The sequence below is a fragment of the Mus caroli genome, unplaced genomic scaffold (assembly GCF_978045245.1).
Source record: "Mus caroli unplaced genomic scaffold, Mus_caroli_1 scaffold_2, whole genome shotgun sequence".
In the NCBI taxonomy this organism is placed as follows: domain Eukaryota; kingdom Metazoa; phylum Chordata; class Mammalia; order Rodentia; family Muridae; genus Mus; species Mus caroli.
The window spans coordinates 160461231-160481072 of record NW_028227257.1 but is presented as its reverse complement, the minus strand read 5'-3'; the positions used below and the strand labels follow the sequence as shown (position 1 = coordinate 160481072).

Sequence of the window (19842 nt, the reverse complement as noted above, 5' to 3'; positions counted from 1 at the left end):
CTTGGAATGGATTGGGATCTACCTAGGTGCTGTAGCTTATTTTGTCACACTGTGATATCCAAGATTTTGTTGTTTACTTGAAAAACTTTCTTCTAGAGTGGTGTGGCTCAGCCTTAGTACACACCTTTAATCCCAACAGTGAAGGTAAGGTTAGTTTGTAGAAGGAAGAACCCAGGTTTGAAAGTGATGTCTGATTAAGTGGCAGACAAAGTGTTGAATCAGAGAAAGATTTGACAGAACAGGATATGGCCAACTTTCACAAAAACAGAGGAGAAAGAGAGGTGACTTAAAAACAAACAGCACAAAGAAAAAAGGCAGCTTTGCTAGGACAGTTATAGAGACAGGTTGCAGAGAGAGAACAAGCTAGATACAGGTGAAGACAGAACAATCTAGAGAATTAGAGAATGAGAAGGAGCCAGAAGATTAGAACATATTCCTAAAGGTAGTATGAGGCCAAAGAGAGAAATTCAGCCAAAAGCTAAAAGAAGCCAAATTCAATCATTCAGCACGAAGAGGAATTTTGATCCAGAACAGCTGACTTGAACAAACCAGCCAGAGTTCAGACAGAACTAGGAAGAGGTATTCTTATTCAGCAGTAAGTCTCAGAAACTGAGAGCATTCTAGGCTCTCAGTTTAATGTACAGAGTCTAGAAGCTTCCAGGACTAGGTCTAGCATAGCAGATGGAGTTAGTAAGCCCCTGAGGTGACAATTACCTCTGCGGAAAAAGAGTTATTTTTATACCTGGGAGACCATTAGATCATGCCTCTGAGTGTCCACCATCTGTTTCCTACCATGAGGGACAAACTTCTGAAAAAGTGAACCTAAAAAAATAAAATAAAATAAATAAATAATCTGTCTTCCTTAAGGCACCCCCCCCCAACATCTTGTCTCGTGACAAGGCCATGACTAGCACAATTGACCGAATGTGTGAGAGAAATAATTTAAGAAAGACAATGATTTCAAATGCTTCATTCCTTGAGGCATAGAGAGAAAACTGGCTAATAATGATCATGAAGATTCTATCTTCAAGCCCTCTGCCCCAAAAAGTTATTTTCAAAGTCTTCATTGGGCTGTTTGAATTTTAGTTAGTCTAAGACCATGCCCAAAAGGGCTAGTATGAAGTATATTTGTTAAAGTTAGAGAGAGAAGGAGGTCACTTCCCAAACTAAATGATTGCATCATGACTTTGGCATTGTCACAGTGTGACAAAGCAAGTAGGTGTGCTGAGATGAGCTGGCAACCATAGTGAGGCCTCAGAAGGAGAACCACATCATGTGTCTGGAGGTAGAATAACAGACAAGTTCTCTTGCTATGGTGGCAAGATGGTACTAGCATCCAAGCCCAATAACCTGAGCTCAATCCCAGAACTCACATGAGTAATGACAGATATTCCAACAACAACAACAAAAACACAGTTAACTACACATGTGCTCTGCCACCAAGAAACACTTCAAACTTGAAGATACTTTTCCTCTGTGTGTGTGTGCGCGCGCGCGCGCACACACACACACACACACACACACACACACACACGACCATGCATATAGATACATATGCAGGTTGGAAGACAATTTATAGGAGTTGGTTCTCTGCTTCCACTATGAGGGTCCCAAGGATTAAAACTACATTGTCAGACTTGGCAGCAAGCACCTTTATCTACTGAGCCATTTCTCTGGCCATACTTTTTTATTGTGATAAAATATATAAAACATCAAATAGTATTTTGTTCACTCTAACGTTCAAAGTTCCATGGCTTTAAGTCTTCAGATTGTGCAACCATTGCTATCCTCCATCTCCAGAATATTTAATATTCTTCAACTAAAACTCTCCTTGTTTCCCTTCCTGTCCCCTAAAACTCACAATGCTTTCTTCCCCCACAAATCTCTTTCATCTACCCAATTACATAGACCCATATGGTATTTGTCTTGGGCAGCGTCATCATTCCACTTGGAGAAAAATGTCCTCAAAATTATCCATACTTTAACATATATGTCAGAACTCCCATCTCTTTAAGGTAGATAATACTTCATTGTTTACATGGAATATATACATATATGTTTACATTTTCTTTATCCAGTCATCTCTCATTGAATTCTTGGTATCCCCATATGTTTTTGTTTTTTTATATATATATTTTGATAGCATTACTGTGTACATGGTTTCCCAGCTATCTATTCTAGTCCCTGCTCTTTCTTGACCATAAATCCAGAAACAAACTCCTAAATGACATCAATTTGCTTGATTAATTAGTTCAGAAACCGCCACACCACTTCTCCTGGTGGCGGTGTCATTTTGCAGTCTTTCCATCAATGAATACATATTCCAGTTTTTATGCTTCCTCTCAACTTATTACTTTTGAATTTGTGTTGGCCTTCTTTTTCAACCTCAACCCTAGTGAGCATGAAGTGTCAATCAGCACAATGTTGAGTTGTGATTCCTTAATAATAATGATTTCAAGTGGTTGCTTATGTTTTTATGAGCCTGGAACAACTGTAAAGATTTATGACTTCATAGTCCAAGAATTTTCTTCTTTCTCTGTATATTTAACTTCACTTATGTATAAAGTATGTGTATAGTTCAATAGGACTATATATAGGGATAATATAGGGAAATGTGACTTTTAGCGATGTTTCAAACACTCACATTTCCCCTGATGATGGACCAGGTGCATGATGTTCAAGGTGTTTAAGGAACATGGCTTCTTCTTTACTAACCTTGCTTACACATGGAGGCTTTCCGCAGACTCTTAGCACATTTTTGGTTCTATTCAACTTTACTCTCTCCTTGATTTCCTACTATCCCTGCCATCATTAAGTAAGCACATTTTAAAACCTGTGGAAACCAGAAAGGAATCTTATCAGAGCCACAGAAAACAGTAGGTTACTTGTTGGTTTGTGACCTGTAGTTGAATTAAATGTCGCCCCACATTTCATCAAGCGCCTGCTAGTTAGGGAACAGCCCCTGCTTTGTTCTTTCTATTTTAAGATTTTGCTCTACTGACCTGGACATTTATGTGCATTTGATGCTTTGTAGTTAAAAGCAAGTGAATGTCACCTCTTTAAATTACAATGAGAGAAGAAATACTCTTGCCTTTGTAAGGGCTGGAGGGCTGCTTAAAAATTCCAACATTGTCTTTTCTCCTTAGGAGCAGAAAAAGAATTTCAGCAACTTTGAGTCTTTTGCATTCTAAAGTAGGTAGATCAGGCTCAGAGGTATTTAATATCACCTGAATATAGTATCATTACTTACAAGTAATGATGACTTAAGGCATCCAATGTTTTCAGGTGTCTGTGTTGAAATGATATGCTCTAGTACACCTGTAGACACAAGAAGAAATAGTACATCTTTACTTCAGAATTCTACTCTGAAAATAGAAAAAAATTTTTTGATTTGTACTCAATGCTAACAAAATTCTTAAAACAGTACATGGGAATCACACTGTGATTATAGAGTTTCAGCCCCCACCACAACCTGGCTGTCTAACACATTTTTGGTACAATTTTCCAGACAGTTTCCAACTCCTCTTGTTGGTTCAGATAAGTCATTCACTCTTCTATGTATGGGAGTGTTTTGCAATAAAAAGAAAGAAAGAAAACCCCTTCTTGGCATTGACAATTTTATAGCATAATGAAGCACATCCTAAATGATTTTAAGATTCCTTTACAATATAGAAGCACAGATGGGTGGCATCGTGGTGTAAAGCAACTTTTATTGAAAGCATTAAAAATGTTTCTTAAAGGATTCTTAGAAACTGGAATGGTATATCAAGAAGTCTTTGTGCCACATTTAAGTAGGAAGTTGAGGAATCTGAACTCGAAAGCCTTTGTCTTGTAGCTGAGAAAAAAGAAATGTTACAATTCAAGCTCAGCCAGTGATATCCAGCACTCCAAAGGGTTTCTCTAAATTGTTCTGTCTTCACCTGTGTCTAGCTTGTTCTCTCTCTGCAACCTGTCTCTATAACTGTCCTAGCAAAACTGCCTTTTTTCTTTGTGCTGTTTGTTAAGTCAGCTCACTTTTTCCTCTGTTTTTGTGAGAGTTGGCCATATCCTGTTCCATTAATAAGCTGCAAAAGCATGCTGAAATATAGATTGTCAAAGAGTATTGTATATAGTTATGTTAGATTCAGCATTGGCTGTTTGTGGAACTGAATCTTACCTCAAGCCACTAAATGATATAATATCCAAATTTTAGGATGATGTAAATTTCAGAAATTGTTCACACCTAGGTTGAGAGTCATAACACAGAAGTTCACTCATCCAAGGTGTGGGGAAAAGAATCCATATTGCAGACAGTACTTGGGGAGACAAAAAATCTGAATAAAATTCACAAAACTATTTTAAATGGCTGCTACAGAATGGAACTCACCAAATAGTACATGTCCAACTGTGTGTTTTTGTAATAAAGCTTTACTGAAACACAGCCTTACTCACTGATTTACATTTTTGTCTGTGACTGTTTCCATGTGCAAAGCTTAATTATTGGGCAGAGATCATTCTTCTTGGAAGGAATAAAATATCTACTCTGTGTCTCTTTATAGAAAAAAATTTGCCCAGTCAGTCAGGGCCAGTGCCCTGAGCAGACCTTGGGCACAAACTCCACAGCCAGCCCTACAACACAGAGTCAGCTCCACTCCCAGGTGCTCTAACACACCCGGGATCCCAGGAGCTTGGTCACACCAGGATATCAGGGTCTCAGAGGAAGCTTGACTGCCAAGAACTCTGACACACCCAGAATCTCAGCATCACAGGATCCCAGAATCACAAGATCACAAAGAAAGCTGGACTCTAAGGAGTTCTAACTCAACTGGGATTACAGGCAGGACAGGCTCCAATCAGATATATTGAGGGCAGGGAGCACTTGAGATAATCAGATGGCAGGAGGCAAGTGTAAGAACAGAAGCAACAGAAACCAAGGTTACTTGGTATCATCAGAACCCAACTCTCACTCCATAGCAACTCCTGGATACACCATCACACCAGAAAAGCAAGGTATGGATCTAAAGTCACTCCTCATGATGATGATGGAGGACTATAAGAAAGACATAAATAACTCCCTTAAAGAAATACAGGAAAACACAGGTAAAAAAGGTAGAAACCATTAAAGAGGAAACACAAAAACTTAGAATTAGAATTAGAGGAAACATACACCTGAACAGGTGAAAGAAAATCATCCAGGATCTAAAAATGGAAGTAGAAACAATAAAGAAATCACACAGGGAAACAACTCTGAAGACAGAAACCCTAGGAAAGAAGACAGGAGCCATAGATGCAAGCATCACCAACAGAATACGAGAGATGGAAGAGAGAATCTCAGGTGCAGAAGATACCATAGAAAACATTGACACAACAATCAAAGAAAATGTGAAAATATGGTACATTTACACAATGGAGTACTACTCAGCTATTAAAAAGAATGAATTTATGAAATTCCTAGCCAAATGGATGGACCTGGAGGGCATCATCTTGAGTGAGGTAACACAATCACAAAGGAACTCACACAATATGTATTCACTGATAAGTGGATATTAGCCCAAAACTTAGGATACCCAAGATATAAGATACAATTTGCTAAACGCATGAAACTCAAGAAGAATGAAGACCAAAGTGTGGACACTGTGCCCCTTCTTAGAATTGGGAACAAAACACCCATGGAAGGAGTTACAGAGACAAAGTTTGGAGCTGTGATGAAAGGATGGACCATCTAGAAACTGCCATGTCCAGGGATCCATTCCATAATCAGCTTCCAAACGCTGACACCATTGCATACACTAGCAAGATTTTGCTGAAAGGACCCAAATATAGCTCTCTCTTGTGAAACTATGCCGGGGCCAAACAAACACAGAAGTGGATGCTCACTGTCAGCTATTGGATGGATCACTGGGCTCCCAATAGAGAAGCTAGAGAAAGTACCCAAGGAGCTAAAGGGATCTGCAACCCTATAGTTGGAACAACATGATGAACTAACCAGTAGCCCGGAGCTCTTGTCTCTAGCTGCATATGTATTGAAAGATGGCCTAGTCGGCCATCACTGGAAAGAGAGGCCCATTGGACTTGCAAACTTTATATGCCCCAATACAGGGGAATGCCAGGGCCAAAAGAATGGGAATGGGTGGGTAGGGAAGTGGGGGGGGGGGTATGGGGGACTTTTGGGATAGCATTGGAAATGTAATTGAGGAAAATACGTAATAAAAAAAAGAAAAAATAAAATAAAAAAAGAAAAGAAAATGTGAAATACAAAAAGATACTAACCCAAGATATCCAAGAAATCCAGGACACAATGAGAAGCCCAAACCTAAGGATGATAGGTATAGACGAGAAAGATTTCCAATTTAAAGGGCCAGTAATATCTTCAATAAAATTCTAGAAGAAAACTTCCCCAACCTAAACAAAGAGATTCCCATGAACAAACAAGAAGCCTACAAAACTCCAAATAATTTGCACCTGAAAGGAAATTCCTCCTGTCACATAATAAGCAAAACACCAAATGCACAAAACAGGAAAGAATATTAAAAGCAGTAAGGGAAAAAGGCCAAGTAACATATAAAGGCAGACCTATCAGAATTATACCTGAATTCCCCCCAGAGACCATTAAAGCCAGAATATCCTGGGCAGATGACACACAGACCCTAAGAGATCACAAATACCAGCCCAGGCTACTATACTCAGCAAAACTCTCAATTAGCATAGATGGAGAAAACAAGACATTCCATGACAAAATCAAATTTACAAAATATCTTTCCACAAATGCAACACTTCAGAAGATAATAAAGGGAAAACACCAACACCAGGAAACTATGCTCAAGAAAAAGCAAAAAAGTAATCTTTCAACAAACCTAAAAGAAGATAGCCACATAAAAAGAATTCCGACTCTAACAACAAAAATAACAGGGAGCAACAATGACTTTTCCTTAATATCTCTTAATATTACCGGATATTATTCTCCAATAAAAAGACATAGACTAACAGACTGGTTACATAAACAGGACCCAACATTATGCTGCACAAAAAAAACCCACCTCAGTGACAAAGACAGACACTACCTCAGACAGAGTAAAATGCTGAAAAACAATTTTCCAAGCAAATGGTCCCAAGAAAAAAGCTGGACTCGACATTCTATTATAGAATAAAATTGACTTTCAACCTACAGTTATTAAAAAAAGATAAGAAAGGACAATGCATTCTCATCAAAGATCAAGTTTATCAAGATGAACTCCAAAATTGACATATAATCAGTCACATAATAGACCTCACAGATACAAAAATATTGAAAGAATCCCATGCATCTTATCAGATCAAAATGGACTAAGGCTGATCTTCAATAACAACACAAATAATAGAAAGTCCACATGCACATAGAAGCCTACCAACACTCTACACAATGATCACTCTGTCAAGGAAGAAATAAAGAAATTAAAGGCTTTTTAGAGTTTAATGAAAATGAAGCCACAGCATACCCAAACTTATGGGACACAATGATAGCAGTCTAAAATGGAAAACTCATAGCTCTGAGTGCCTCCATAAAGAATCTGGAGAGAGCATACACTAGCAGCTTTACAGAGTATCTGAAAGCTCTAGAACAAAAATAAGAGGTGTAGACAGAAGGAAATAATCAAACTCAGGGCTGAAATCAGCCAAATAGAAAGAAAAAGAACTATGCAAAGAATCAACCAAACCAGGAGCTGGTTCTTTGAGAAAATCAACAAGATAGACAAACCCTTAGTCAGACTAACTAGAAGACACAGGGACAGTATCCTAATTAATAAAATCAGAAATGAAAAAGGAGACATAACAACAGAACCTGAGGAAATCCAAAAAATCATCAGATCCTACTACAAAAGCTTTTATTCAACAATACTGGAAAACCTGGATGAAATGAACAATTTCTAGACAAATACCAGGTATCAAAGTTAAATCAGGGTCAGATTAATGATCTAGACAGTCCCATATTGCCTAAAGAAATAGAAACAGTCATTAGTAGTCACCCAACCAAAAAAGCCCAGGACCAGATGGGTTTAGTGCAGAGTTCTATCAGACCTTCAAAGAGGACCTAATTCCAATAGTCCTCAAAATAATCCACAAAATAGAAACAGAAGGCACTTTACCCAACTCGTTCTGTAAAGCCACAATTACTCTGATATCTAACCCACACAAAGACGCAACAAAGAAAGAGAACTTCAGACCAATTTCCCTAATGAATATCAATACAAAAATACTCAATGAAATTCTCACAAACTGAATCCAAGAACACATCAAAGCTATCATCCATCATGAACAAGTAGGCTTCATCCCAGGAATGCAGAGATGGTTCAATATATGGAAATCCATCAACATAAAAAATATAAACAAACTCAAAGACAAAATCCACATGATCATCTTATTAGGTGCTGAGAAAGTATTTGACAAAATCCAATACCCATTCATGATAAAATTCTTGGAAAGATCAGAAATTCAAGGCCCATACCTAAACATAGTAAAAGCAATATACAGCAAACCAGTAGCCAACATCAAAATAAATGGAGAGAAACTTGAAGCAATTCCACTAACATCAGGGACTAGGCAAGGCTGCCCACTCTCTCCCTACCTATTCAATATAGTGATTGAAGTCCTTGCCAGAGCAATTAGACAACAAAAGGAGATCGAAGGGATACAAGTTGGAAAGGAAGAAGTCAAAATACCACTATTTGCAGATGATATGATAGTATATATAAGTGACCCCAAAAATTCCACCAAAGAACCCCTAAACCTGATAAACAACTTCAGCAAAGTGGCTGGAAATAAAATTAATTCAAACAAATCAGTGGCCTTCCTCTAGACAAAGGATAAATAGGCTGAGAGAGAAATTAGAGAAACAACACCCTTCACAATACTCACAAATAATATAAAATATCTTTGTGTGGCTCTAAATAAGGAAGTGAAAGATCTGTAAGAAAAGAACTTAACGTTTCTGAAGAAAGAAAATCAAAGATCTCAGGAGACGGAAAGAACTCCCATATTCATGGATGGGCAGGATTAATATATTAAAAAATTCCATTTTGCCAAAAGCTATCTACCTATTCAATCCAATCCTCATCAAAATCTCAACTCAACTTTTCAAAGATTTAGAAAGAACAATTTGCAGATTCATTTGGAATAATAAAAAACCCAGGATAGCAAAAACTACTCTCAACAATAAAAGAACTTCTGGTGGAATTACCGTCCTTGACCAAAAGCTGTACTATAGAGCAATTGTGATAAAAACTGCATGGTATTGGTACAGTGACAGGCAGGTAGATCAATGGAATAGATTTGAAGACCCAGAAATGAATCCACACACCTATGGTCACTTGATCTTTGACAAAGGAGCTAAAGGGATGCAGTGGAATGAAGACAGCATGTTCAACAAATGGTACTGGCTCAACTGGTGGTTAGCATGTAGAAGAATTTGAATTGATCCATTCTTATCTCCTTGTACAAAGCTCAAGTCGAAGTGGATCAAGGACCTTCACATAAAATGAGATACACCAAAACTTATAGAAGAGAAAATGGGGAAGAACCTTAAAGATATGGGCACAGGGGAAAAATTTTTGAACAGAACTGCAATGGCTTATGCTATAAGATCAAGAATCGACAAATGGGACCTCATAAAATTGCAAAGCTTCTGTAAGGCAAAGGAAACTGTCAGTAAGACAAAAAGGTCACCAACAGATTGGGGAAAGATCTTCACCAATTCTACATTTGATAGAGGGCTAACATCCAATATATACAAAGAACTCAAATAGGTAGACTCCAGAAAATCAAATAACCCTATTAAAAAATGGGGTACAGAGCTAAACAAAGAATTCTCATCTGAGGAATACCAAATGGCTAAGAAGCACTTTTAAAAAATGTTCAACATCCTTAATCATTAGGGAAATACAAATCCAAACAACCCTAAGATTCCACCTCACACCAGCCAGAATGGTTAATATCAAAAAGTTAGGTGATAGCAGATGCTGGAGAGGATGTGGAGAACACTCCTCCATTGCTGGAGGGATTGCAAGCTGGTACAACCACTCTGGAAATCAGTTTGGTGGTTCCTCAGAAAATTGGACATAGTACCACCTGAGGACCCAGCAATACCCCTCCTGGGCATATACCCAGAAGATGCTCCAACATGTAATAAGGACTCATGCTCCATTATGTCCATGCAGCCTTATTTATAATAGCTAGAAGCTGGAAATAACCCAGATGTCCCTCAACAGAGATATGGATAGAGAAAATGTGGTACATTTATACAGTAGAGTACTACTCAGCTATTAAAAACAATGAATTTATGAAATTAGTAGGGAATTAGTAGGGGGTCTGGGGGATATCATCCTGAGTGGGGTAACCCAATCACAAAAGAACACACGTGATATGCACTCACTGATAAGTGGATATTAGCCCTGAAGCTCAGAAGCTCAGAATATCCAAAATATAATTCTCAAAACACATGAAACTCAAGAAGAAGGAAGACTGTAATGTGAATACTTCTATCCATCTTTGGAAGGAGGAACAAAACACCCATGAAAAGAGTTACAGAGACAAAGTGTGGAGTAGAGACTGAAGAAATGGCCATCTAGAGACTGACTCACCTGGGGATCTATCCCATTTACAATCACCAAACCCAGATATTCTTGTGGATGCCAACAAGTGCTTGCTGACAGAGGACTGATATAGCTCTCTCCTGAGAGTATTTGCCAGTGCCTCACAAATACAAAGGGATGCTTACAGCCATCCCTTGGACTGAGCATAGGGTCCCCAATGAAGGAGCTAGAGGAAGGACACAAGGAACTGAAGGGGATTGCAGCCCCATAGGAGGGACAACAATATGAACTAGACAGTACCCCCCAGAGCTCCCAGGGACTAAACCACCAACCAAAGAGCACACATGGTGGGAATCATGGCTCCAGCTACATATGCAGTAGAGGATGACCTAGTCGGACATCAAGGGGAAGAAAGGCCCTATGAAGGCTGTATGCCCCAATGTGGGGGACTGCTGGGGCCAGAAAGCAGGAGCGGGTGGGTTGGTGAGTAGGGGTAGGGTGGTTTTTTGGTTGTTTTTTTTTTTTTTTTTTGAGGGGAATCCAGGAAAGGGGATAACATTTGAAATGGAAATAAAGAAAATATTCAAGAAAAAAAAGGTACGGGAAAACACCATCAAACATGTGAAGGAAAGTAACAAAACCATCCAGGATCTAAACATGGAACTAGAAATAATAGAAAAATCACAAAGGGAGACAACCCTGGAGTTAGAAAACCTAGAAAAGAGATCAGGAGTCATAGATGCAAGCATCATCAACAAAATACAAGAGATAAAAGAGAGAATCTCAGGTGCAGAAGATACCATAGAAAACATTGACACCACAGTGAAAGAAAACACAGAAAGGAAAAAGCTCCTAACCCAAAACATCCAGGAAATCCAGGACACAATGAGAAGACAAAAAGTAAGGATAATAGGTATAGAAGAGAGTGAAGATTCCCAACTTAAAGGGCCAGTAAATATTTTCAACAAAATTGTAGAAGAAAACTTCCCTAACCTAAAGAGATGCTCATGAACATACAAGAAGCCTACAAAACTCCAAATAGACTTAACCAGAAAAGAAATTCCTCCTGTCACATAATAATCAACACACCAAATGCACAAAACAAAGAAAAAATTTTAAAATCAGTAAGAGTAAAAGGTCAAGTGACATATAAAGGCAGACCTATCAGAATTACACCAGACTTCTCCCTAAATACTATAAAAGCTAGAAGATCCTGGGCAGATGTCATACAGACCCTAATAGAATACAAATGCCAGCTCAGGCTACTATGCCCAGAAAAACTCTCAATTACCATAGATAAAGAAAACAAGGTATTCCATGACAAAACAAAATTTACACAATATCTTTCCACAAATCCAGCCCTAGAAAGGATAATAGATGGAACACACCAACACAAGGTGTGAACCCCTAGAAGAAGCAAGAAAGTAATCTTTCAACAAACCCACACAAACATAATTCTTCCTCTGACAAGATAAATTAACAGAAATTAACAATCACTTTTCCTTAATGTCTCTTAATATGAAAATTAATATTACCAACATTCTCTAATCAATTGAAATTTAAAAATATGAGGAATTGGAAATTTGTCAGCTGTTGTTCCTTGATCTCTCTAATTTGGTAATGGGAGAAATAGGTCAAATATTGTACAATCCATAAACACTTTCTGCTTCTTTGTACATGACAGAGTCTTGCTGTGTGCCACATCATGGTATTGTAATCATGCTTCTCCCATCTCAGCCTCTCTATTAGTAGTATTGTTTATTTGATGTTTTTACACTATACTATGGTTTTCAGAACAGCTTATATATTTCAAAATTATTTATACAGCCAAAAGAAATGTAGACAATTAATTTGGGAGGTGGCTTGTAAAGAGAACAGCAAAGAGTGAGACTGAAGGTTTTGCTTGTTTTTTATAATTATTTTATCAATTTTGAAGAAGAGTACTTTATAAGTTACTCTTATTATGAGATGAATGCTTTTCAAAATCGTCACAGCCAATGAACCAGAATCTTACCTTTACCTAATGTCTATGCCACCCTCCATGCAGAACCATTTTTCACTGAAACAGTTGATGAATGACTTCATGGATAGACCATCTTAATACACATACCATTTCTTAAATGAATGTAACCTGTTCCCTGCGGGCTGAGAATGACAACAATCACTCAAGTCAAATAGATTTGACCATAACAGGAAATCTGTATCCAAAAATCATGTCTACAATTCATTCCTTGGCACAGCAGAACTGTCAATTCTTCGCTTATCTACTATGGAGGTAAAAATCCTTTGATGATGTGAGGGACATTGAAGTACAGCCTTATTACAATGAACTCCAATGTCTAAAAACTGATTTTAAGCTCTACTAAAAAACAAACAAACAAACTTTATCTATTTATGTTCATTAAAAAACTAATAGTGAATCCGGGCGTGGTGGCGCACGCCTTTAATCCCAGCACTCGGGAGGCAGAGGCAGGCAGATTTCTGAGTTCGAGGCCAGCCTGGTATACAAAGTGAGTGCCAGGACAGCCAGGGCTACACAGAGAAACCCTGTCTCGGGAAAACAAACAAACAAACAAACAAACAAACTAATAGTGATATGTTATTTTAAAATATTATACAATTAATATATTTTGAGTTATTTAAAATTTCTATTGAGAAAAAGGTATGTATTTTCAGTATTGCTGTAGACAAACATTTTCATAAGACTGTTCAATTGATTGTTTTATATCAAACAACTTTTATAATACTCATTTTTATTGTTACAATATTTTTATAAATTTTAAAGAATATGATAAAAAACAAAAGATATTGCAGCTTTGAAGGGGATGCTCTCCGGGAGGAGTTGGGTTATGAAAGGGAAAGAAGAATGTGATGTAAGTCTATTTATTCAAAATATGTTTTTAAATGTTAACAAATTCAGATAAATTGACATTATGTATCTTTTCTCACCAGCATGCAATAAAACTTAAATCAAAGGAAAAAAATTCAAAACAAACCGTAGCATATATAACATGACCCTATCTCAAAAGTATAGATGAATAAATGAATGAGTAGAGGTAGGAAGGAATGTTATGGGGAATGACTGCTTTACTTGATTTTAACATGAAGGTTTATGTAATAAATTACAGCTGGACACTTGTATTTAGAGGTATTAAGATATAGGAATATATGTTTTAATTTTAAGTATCACACTGGTTTCAGAAATGTGGAAAATCTTAAAATGTATGTTTTTGACATCAGATTTTCAGTGAGGAAAAAAATTGTATAATCTAAAATAAATGAAAAAGAAAAAGAAAAAAATTGCTGAGTCTTGCTACATTATGTTTTCCTAATGGAAAAACTGACATTAGTCCAGGAGAAAATAGCAAAATGGTTTTATAATCATTATAATTATGTCCTTTGATTTGTTATAAAATTGACATTTTATAACTTTAAAGGTACCTTCGTATTCATTAACTCACTTGAATGTTGAAACAATGCCATGATATATGACAGAGAATGCTTCCAGGTGATCCAGGTCTGAGCCGAAATGCCTTCTGAAGGGCTGCATGACAGGTCTGCATGCTCTTCTGATAGGATGAGCTTTGTCAAATGCTGCAAATCTGTTTCTTTTGACAGCTGCTCAGCAAACAAGGTCAGGAGGCCAGGGAAGGTAATGGTCAAGAAGAACTGGGAGTCCCATGTGTGATTCCTGTGCTGCCTGGGGAGCATAGCAACCCTTTGTCCCCCATGGATGGGAAGCTGTCCTCTAGATGGCTGTTCTGCCATTTGCTCCTGTGCATAGAGGTTTTCTTCCAGACAGGGGCTCCTGTGTTCATTTGACACAAACCATGTTCTATCTGGGGACTGGGACTGTCAACCAGTATTCAAGATAGACAACACTTTCCAGGTCACTGCTGTGACCGGACAGGTGTTCTATGTCCATCCTCAGCACCCTTTTATAAATGATCTTAACTTCCATGTTTAGAATAAGAGAAAGTTTACTTGAAGTCAATCAGAGGAATTTAAGTTAGCTAGGTAACAGACCAGTAAACATGGAAATAAGCAAACAAGAATAAACAACCAATTACGATAACTTGTGCCTTCAGGATCTGGAAAACAGATTAGAACAGGTAGGCACAGAGTGGCTCTGAGCAGGGCTTGAGAGCAGAACCCATCATACATGCTGTTGCCCAGACTTAACCCAGGAGCTTCCACAGAGCTCAGAGGCCCAGAAGAAAGTTAATGGGAGCGGTTATCATATTTACTCAAGGTACAGCCCTGAGTCCATAATAGTCTCTGTATTCATGAGGAATAATATCAAAGCCAAGAAATCCCCAAGGTGCTGTGTGGGCCTGGGACATGGAGTTATGAAAAACTCGAGGTACACATTGGTCTGAGGGAAGGAAGGGAAGGCAGTACCCGTTCAATAGTAGCTTGGTGTGATGGATGACACATGTTTATAATTTTAACTCAGGAGAAGAAACAAGTTTGGGAGTTCCTGTCAGCTTGCTATATTAATCGTACCCCGTCTCAAGCCAAAATTCAATACCAATAATGATAAAAGTAGCTTGGGAAGATGTTCTCGTGCAAACGAGACTAGTAGTGATGCGTTTGAATAAACTTGGTATTGCAAAAGAGGAGAACCCTACTTTGCTGAAGTGACGATAGTGACATTTGGAGACCAGAGGGCCTGAGAACCGAGGTTGTCCCTAGCATGTGCAGACTTGATGGAGTCTTTAAGGGATTGGACCACAGTATCCAGAGCAGATGGTAGGTTGGTTACCTCTTGGCGGTAGAAGAGAAATTGTCAGAGTAGATTTAAACAGTGTCTCCAGAACAAGTCCACAGGAGTGTGACGGTATCTGGAATGTGACAGTGTTTGTTCTGTGAAGCTCTTCTACACCCTGGGGTCCCTCATGGTTCCAGACTTTTTGTTATCCAGTGATAGCTTTGTTACCTTTAGACTATGATGATAAAATACCAGTGACTCTACAAACTAACTGCCCCCTTTCCCTTTTTGCTTGAATGCTAGGAAGCTCAGAAACAAACTTCTCAGTCTCAGGCCTCTATTATTAATTACTCTTTATTGTAAATTCACACAATTATTCCTAATAGCATGTGCATTTTGCCAACCATTTTCAGCATTTTTACAAATAAAGTTTTTTTTTTAAGTGAGTCAAACCTCTCATATTATGTGTTCCTTGTATGTGGTGGTTTCAGGCACATTTGGTGCCAGCTGACCAAGCAAATGCTTCTAGGTCAGTTCTCCTTTCTTTGTCGAAAACAAAAATATCCCACGCCACGTAGATGCCTGAGGGTTTGATACGCTCTGAGAGACAAAGCGTCTTGGGAAACTTCCAGTGAGTGGAGAGGGAAACTAATGGACCAGGTGGCACTTTCAGGCCTCGACCTTCTGCATAAGCCAGCATCCTTCAAAGAGATGCACAAGTGTTAGTCAGACATTCAAGTCTGCCTTTTGAGTGACAGGGAAATGTTTCCCACCAGCATCCCAGCTCAAACTAAGCATGGCCACAGAACAAATGGGTGTCATGAGGAGTGGTGAGAGCTTGGTGTTCACAGACAGATTCACCACACAGCCTGTGAAGGGCAGATCCAGAAGGAACAAACTAATCAACCAAGGTGCTGCAGCATCTGTGGTCTGGAACAGTCCTTTGGGGACCTTCACACAGGGATGCAGGCTAGAGCATCTCCCAGAGATGCTTCACTCCAGCTCCCATGAGTAAGAGACATGCCTGGAAATTGCTTTTGGGAGGGCTTCCAGAAACCTAGCTCAGGTCTTCCCTGAATTGTTAACCTAATGGTCTAAGGTAAAGCTCAGAAATGTTCCATTTTGAGACTTCCAGATAATTCTATAATCTCTCAGGATCGCAAAATACACAGGGCTTAGAGATGGTTGTACCAGCAACGATGACCCCAGGGATCCTAACACCAAGCTCATATTTTGTATCATGTATATATTTTGTATAAATGCACACATGTGTGCACTGTTTAACCTGCATGCATGTATATTATATATATATATATACATATACTTGACTAGATATATGGATCTCTGATATATATTATTTAATATATTATGTATATCATACTGGATGCCTGATTATTGGCTGAACATAATGTGCTATGTAAATGATTGTGTATATGTATGTATCTTTCAATGATTAACATGTATTTTATATGTACATTCATAGACACAGGCATATTCTGTATATACACAGATATTCATATATATATTTATACAATGTAAATGTCTCCCATTGGTTCTTTTTCTGGAGGATACTGGTATAGTCCCCACATCTTCCAGTTGCCCATTTCATAACAATTTCATTGTTAGCTTTTTTTTTCCTGTCTTTTATAAGCAGGTCTGGTTATCTCGGGCCCTGTTGGAGACAAGTATGTTATACCCATATACAATATGTCCTGCCAAATGCCTCAGCCACTGGATAGGAAAACCACCTGTTTTGAGTGGTATCAGAGTACAGTTAGACTTCTTTCCTGACATGGGTCCCTCACTGGCTCGCCAGGCTCCAGTGCAATACCAGGTGCCACAGGCTCAACAGTCACGAGGTCTATACCTACGTGGGACCAAGCTCTATTGCTGGTGCTCATCTCTTTTGAGTTGGAAACCTGGTTGATGGGCCTTCAATGCAGTTATTCAGCTGGTGACATGACCTGGGATAACCAGACCTGCTCATAAAAGACAGCCCTGCTAGGCTCTGATACACTGTGCTTAGCAGTCTATAGTATGCCCAACATTAGTTAGTTTCTTTGCCAATTTTATTCCTGACATGAAAGTGACTGCTAAGAAGATTCTAGAAAGAAGGAGCCTGAGGCAGCTTGAGGAGAGAGACATGGCTTTGGCAAAGATGAAGAAGCCTGGTGCAGCTGCAGCAAAACCTATCTGATTTGGACAGGAGTTTTAAAAGTGAAGGGGTCGATTCTAATTTGATGGTATAGACTGGATGATGCAGTGGGATTTGGAAAGGCACTGGCTCGCTGTCTTCTCAGCTTACCCTTCTCATCAAGCCTCTCTGGCGTTTATTGGTCTGAAATCACCAATGGGTTCCCACTGTGAACCTTCCGCTCTGAGCGGGGATTTAAGTGTGTAACTCTGGTGCCTTGTTTGGCTGTGCTAGGTTTGGTAAGTAGCGTTAGAGTTGGAATTTTTGGAAGGATAGGGTGAAGAGGTAGTGTGTGCGCGCACATGAGAGTGTGTGTGTGTGTGTGTGTGTATGTGTGTGTGTGTGTATTGTGTGGTAATTGTTACCATTTGTCAGATGAAGGACAGGTTTGTTACTGAGTCAATCTGAATGGCATTCCTGGTAGGCCAATATTGCCCCACCTTTATTAACTAAATTCTGGAAATGTTTGTTTCTTTGGGCCAGGCCCACGTGTAAAATTCAGAGGTAATAACTATCCAAGTTGATTCTAAAATTTATGCACTCCCTGGCCTCTAATTCTCACCTGAAAAGTGTCAAATCACTATGCATTTATCAGGGTATTTGCACACTAAGGGCCGTTCTATGATCACCGATTCCCAGAACCTTTTGTAGTTCTTAGAGTATTTGTGCAGTTTATCCCTGAGGGGACATAGAATAATTGAGGTTGAAAACAGCTTTACCTCAAATAGTAAAACTCACTGACATGGGAAATAAAGAGGGAAAAGACTTCTCCTTAGTTGGAAAGGTGCTACATGCTTCCAGCGGGCTCTGCATGGTCCGTAGTTGAAAGAACTGTTTCTGCCTAACGAAAACCGAACCCATGAACACTCCTTCTTTTCACATGTTACATGTTACTATCGGTCTTTCAGAAAGTAGTACAACTATTCACTAGAAGTAACTCCAGGCTCTGTAAAGGGTAAAATAACCTAGTCCCAGATTTGCAGAGAAACAGAGACAGAGAGACAGAGAGACAGAGAGACAGTGAAACAGAGACAGAGGCAGATAGACAGAGACAGAGAGAGACAGAGAGAGAAAGAGGGGGACAAAGAAACATACATGCATATGCATACACCCCACACTCCCTCATATAGGCTTACAGCTCCCCTCTCATTTCCTGGGTGCCGCATAGCAACCCCAAGAGGTATGGAAAATACATACAGTCTTCTGGTTTCTCTCTTCTGCACGATGCTCTTCACAGTCTGTAAACACTAGAAGTGTTTCTGTAGGTGGATATTCATTGCAGGTCCATTTTTGGATTATAATCTAGGAATGTACTAAGGCACAGGAATATTTGCTTGAACACATGCCTGGAAACTGAACAGGGCACAAGCTCCATAGATCTGCAAACCTCGCATCTGGCTCATTTTCACATTTTGTACCTGAGTGGGAGGGGCTGCTACATTCATTTTCCATTTCTGGGCTGTCCAGCGTCTAGTCTGAACGTGCTGGGGACTTCCCAGAGTGAGTGTGCATGTATGCATATTTCACATTCCCTGTCCCAGAATCTGCAGGTCACTGGAGTTGGAGCATTTACTATTACAACTGCCACTTTCATCTTTGAAACCCATATCCATTCCATGCGTCTAGTGAAGGGGTGATGTGGCTGCAGGATGCCTTTGTTTAATAAACAAAATAACAAGTGGCCCAGCCCAGCCTAGCACTTCCTATTCAGCTGAACACACTGTCACCGGCTGTTGAGAAGTGACTCTCAAGAATTTGCTGCCCCAGCAGGTACCATTCTAGAGCTGGGCTTTTTTTGTTTGGGGGTTTGGGGTTTTTTTCCCCAGTCGTTTAAAATGTCTAAATCCTCCCGCTCGGCTAGATCCTTCTTTACTAACGCAGCTGCTAAGTTGCCGTCCTCTAAGAAGGATGATTTAAGCAGCAAGCAGAAGAAAACCAGCCGAGGTGACAAGACAGAGAGAACTGGAAGCGAAGGAAACTTGACAGAGTATCAGCAGGTGCAGGCGGCAGCAACTTCAGCTCAGAGGAAGGCTGCGGCGGCTCACAAAGGTAAGGCTGCAGCGGGGCTTTCCTCTAGTGTGCCTAGAAACTTCCTGCTTGGACCCTGCCCGGTAACTGGCATAGATTATGTTTAGCTCTGTTTGTGTGCACGCCCTTTCCTGGCACCTTGGAGCGAGCGCACTGTAAAATAACCAGTCGTTAAGACTGTAGAACTCATAGTGCCTTAATTAACTAAAGAACAGTGTAAGAAAGGCTGGGTTCTCTTTCAGATGAGACTTCATTTGTGCATTCTGTGCTCTTTCATAACCTGATCATGGCTGGGTAAAGTTTCCTATTGCTTGTTTACATGGAAATAGAAAAGATGTCCTAAAGCCACGTCATTAATTAGCAGA

At 39.3% G+C, this 19842-nt stretch overlaps 1 protein-coding gene across 10 annotated transcripts in view; it reads left to right on the top strand.

Moving 5' to 3' along the window:
• Window positions 1–18980: 18980 nt before the first annotated feature.
• Kiaa1217 (KIAA1217 ortholog) overlaps window positions 18981–19842 on the top strand; it is a 470681-nt gene continuing 469819 nt past the window's right edge. For 4 of the 10 annotated variants that reach the window (XM_029470022.2, XM_029470008.2, XM_029470019.2 and 1 more), the window contains exon 1: window positions 18983–19498. In XM_029470022.2, the coding sequence (XP_029325882.1) occupies window positions 19285–19498 (214 nt within the window). In that variant the 5' untranslated portion in view covers window positions 18983–19284. Of the gene's footprint in view, window positions 19499–19842 lie in introns of all 10 variants that reach the window. The other 6 variants (XM_021184826.3, XM_029470045.2, XM_029470043.2 and 3 more) reach the window with 4 other exon arrangements.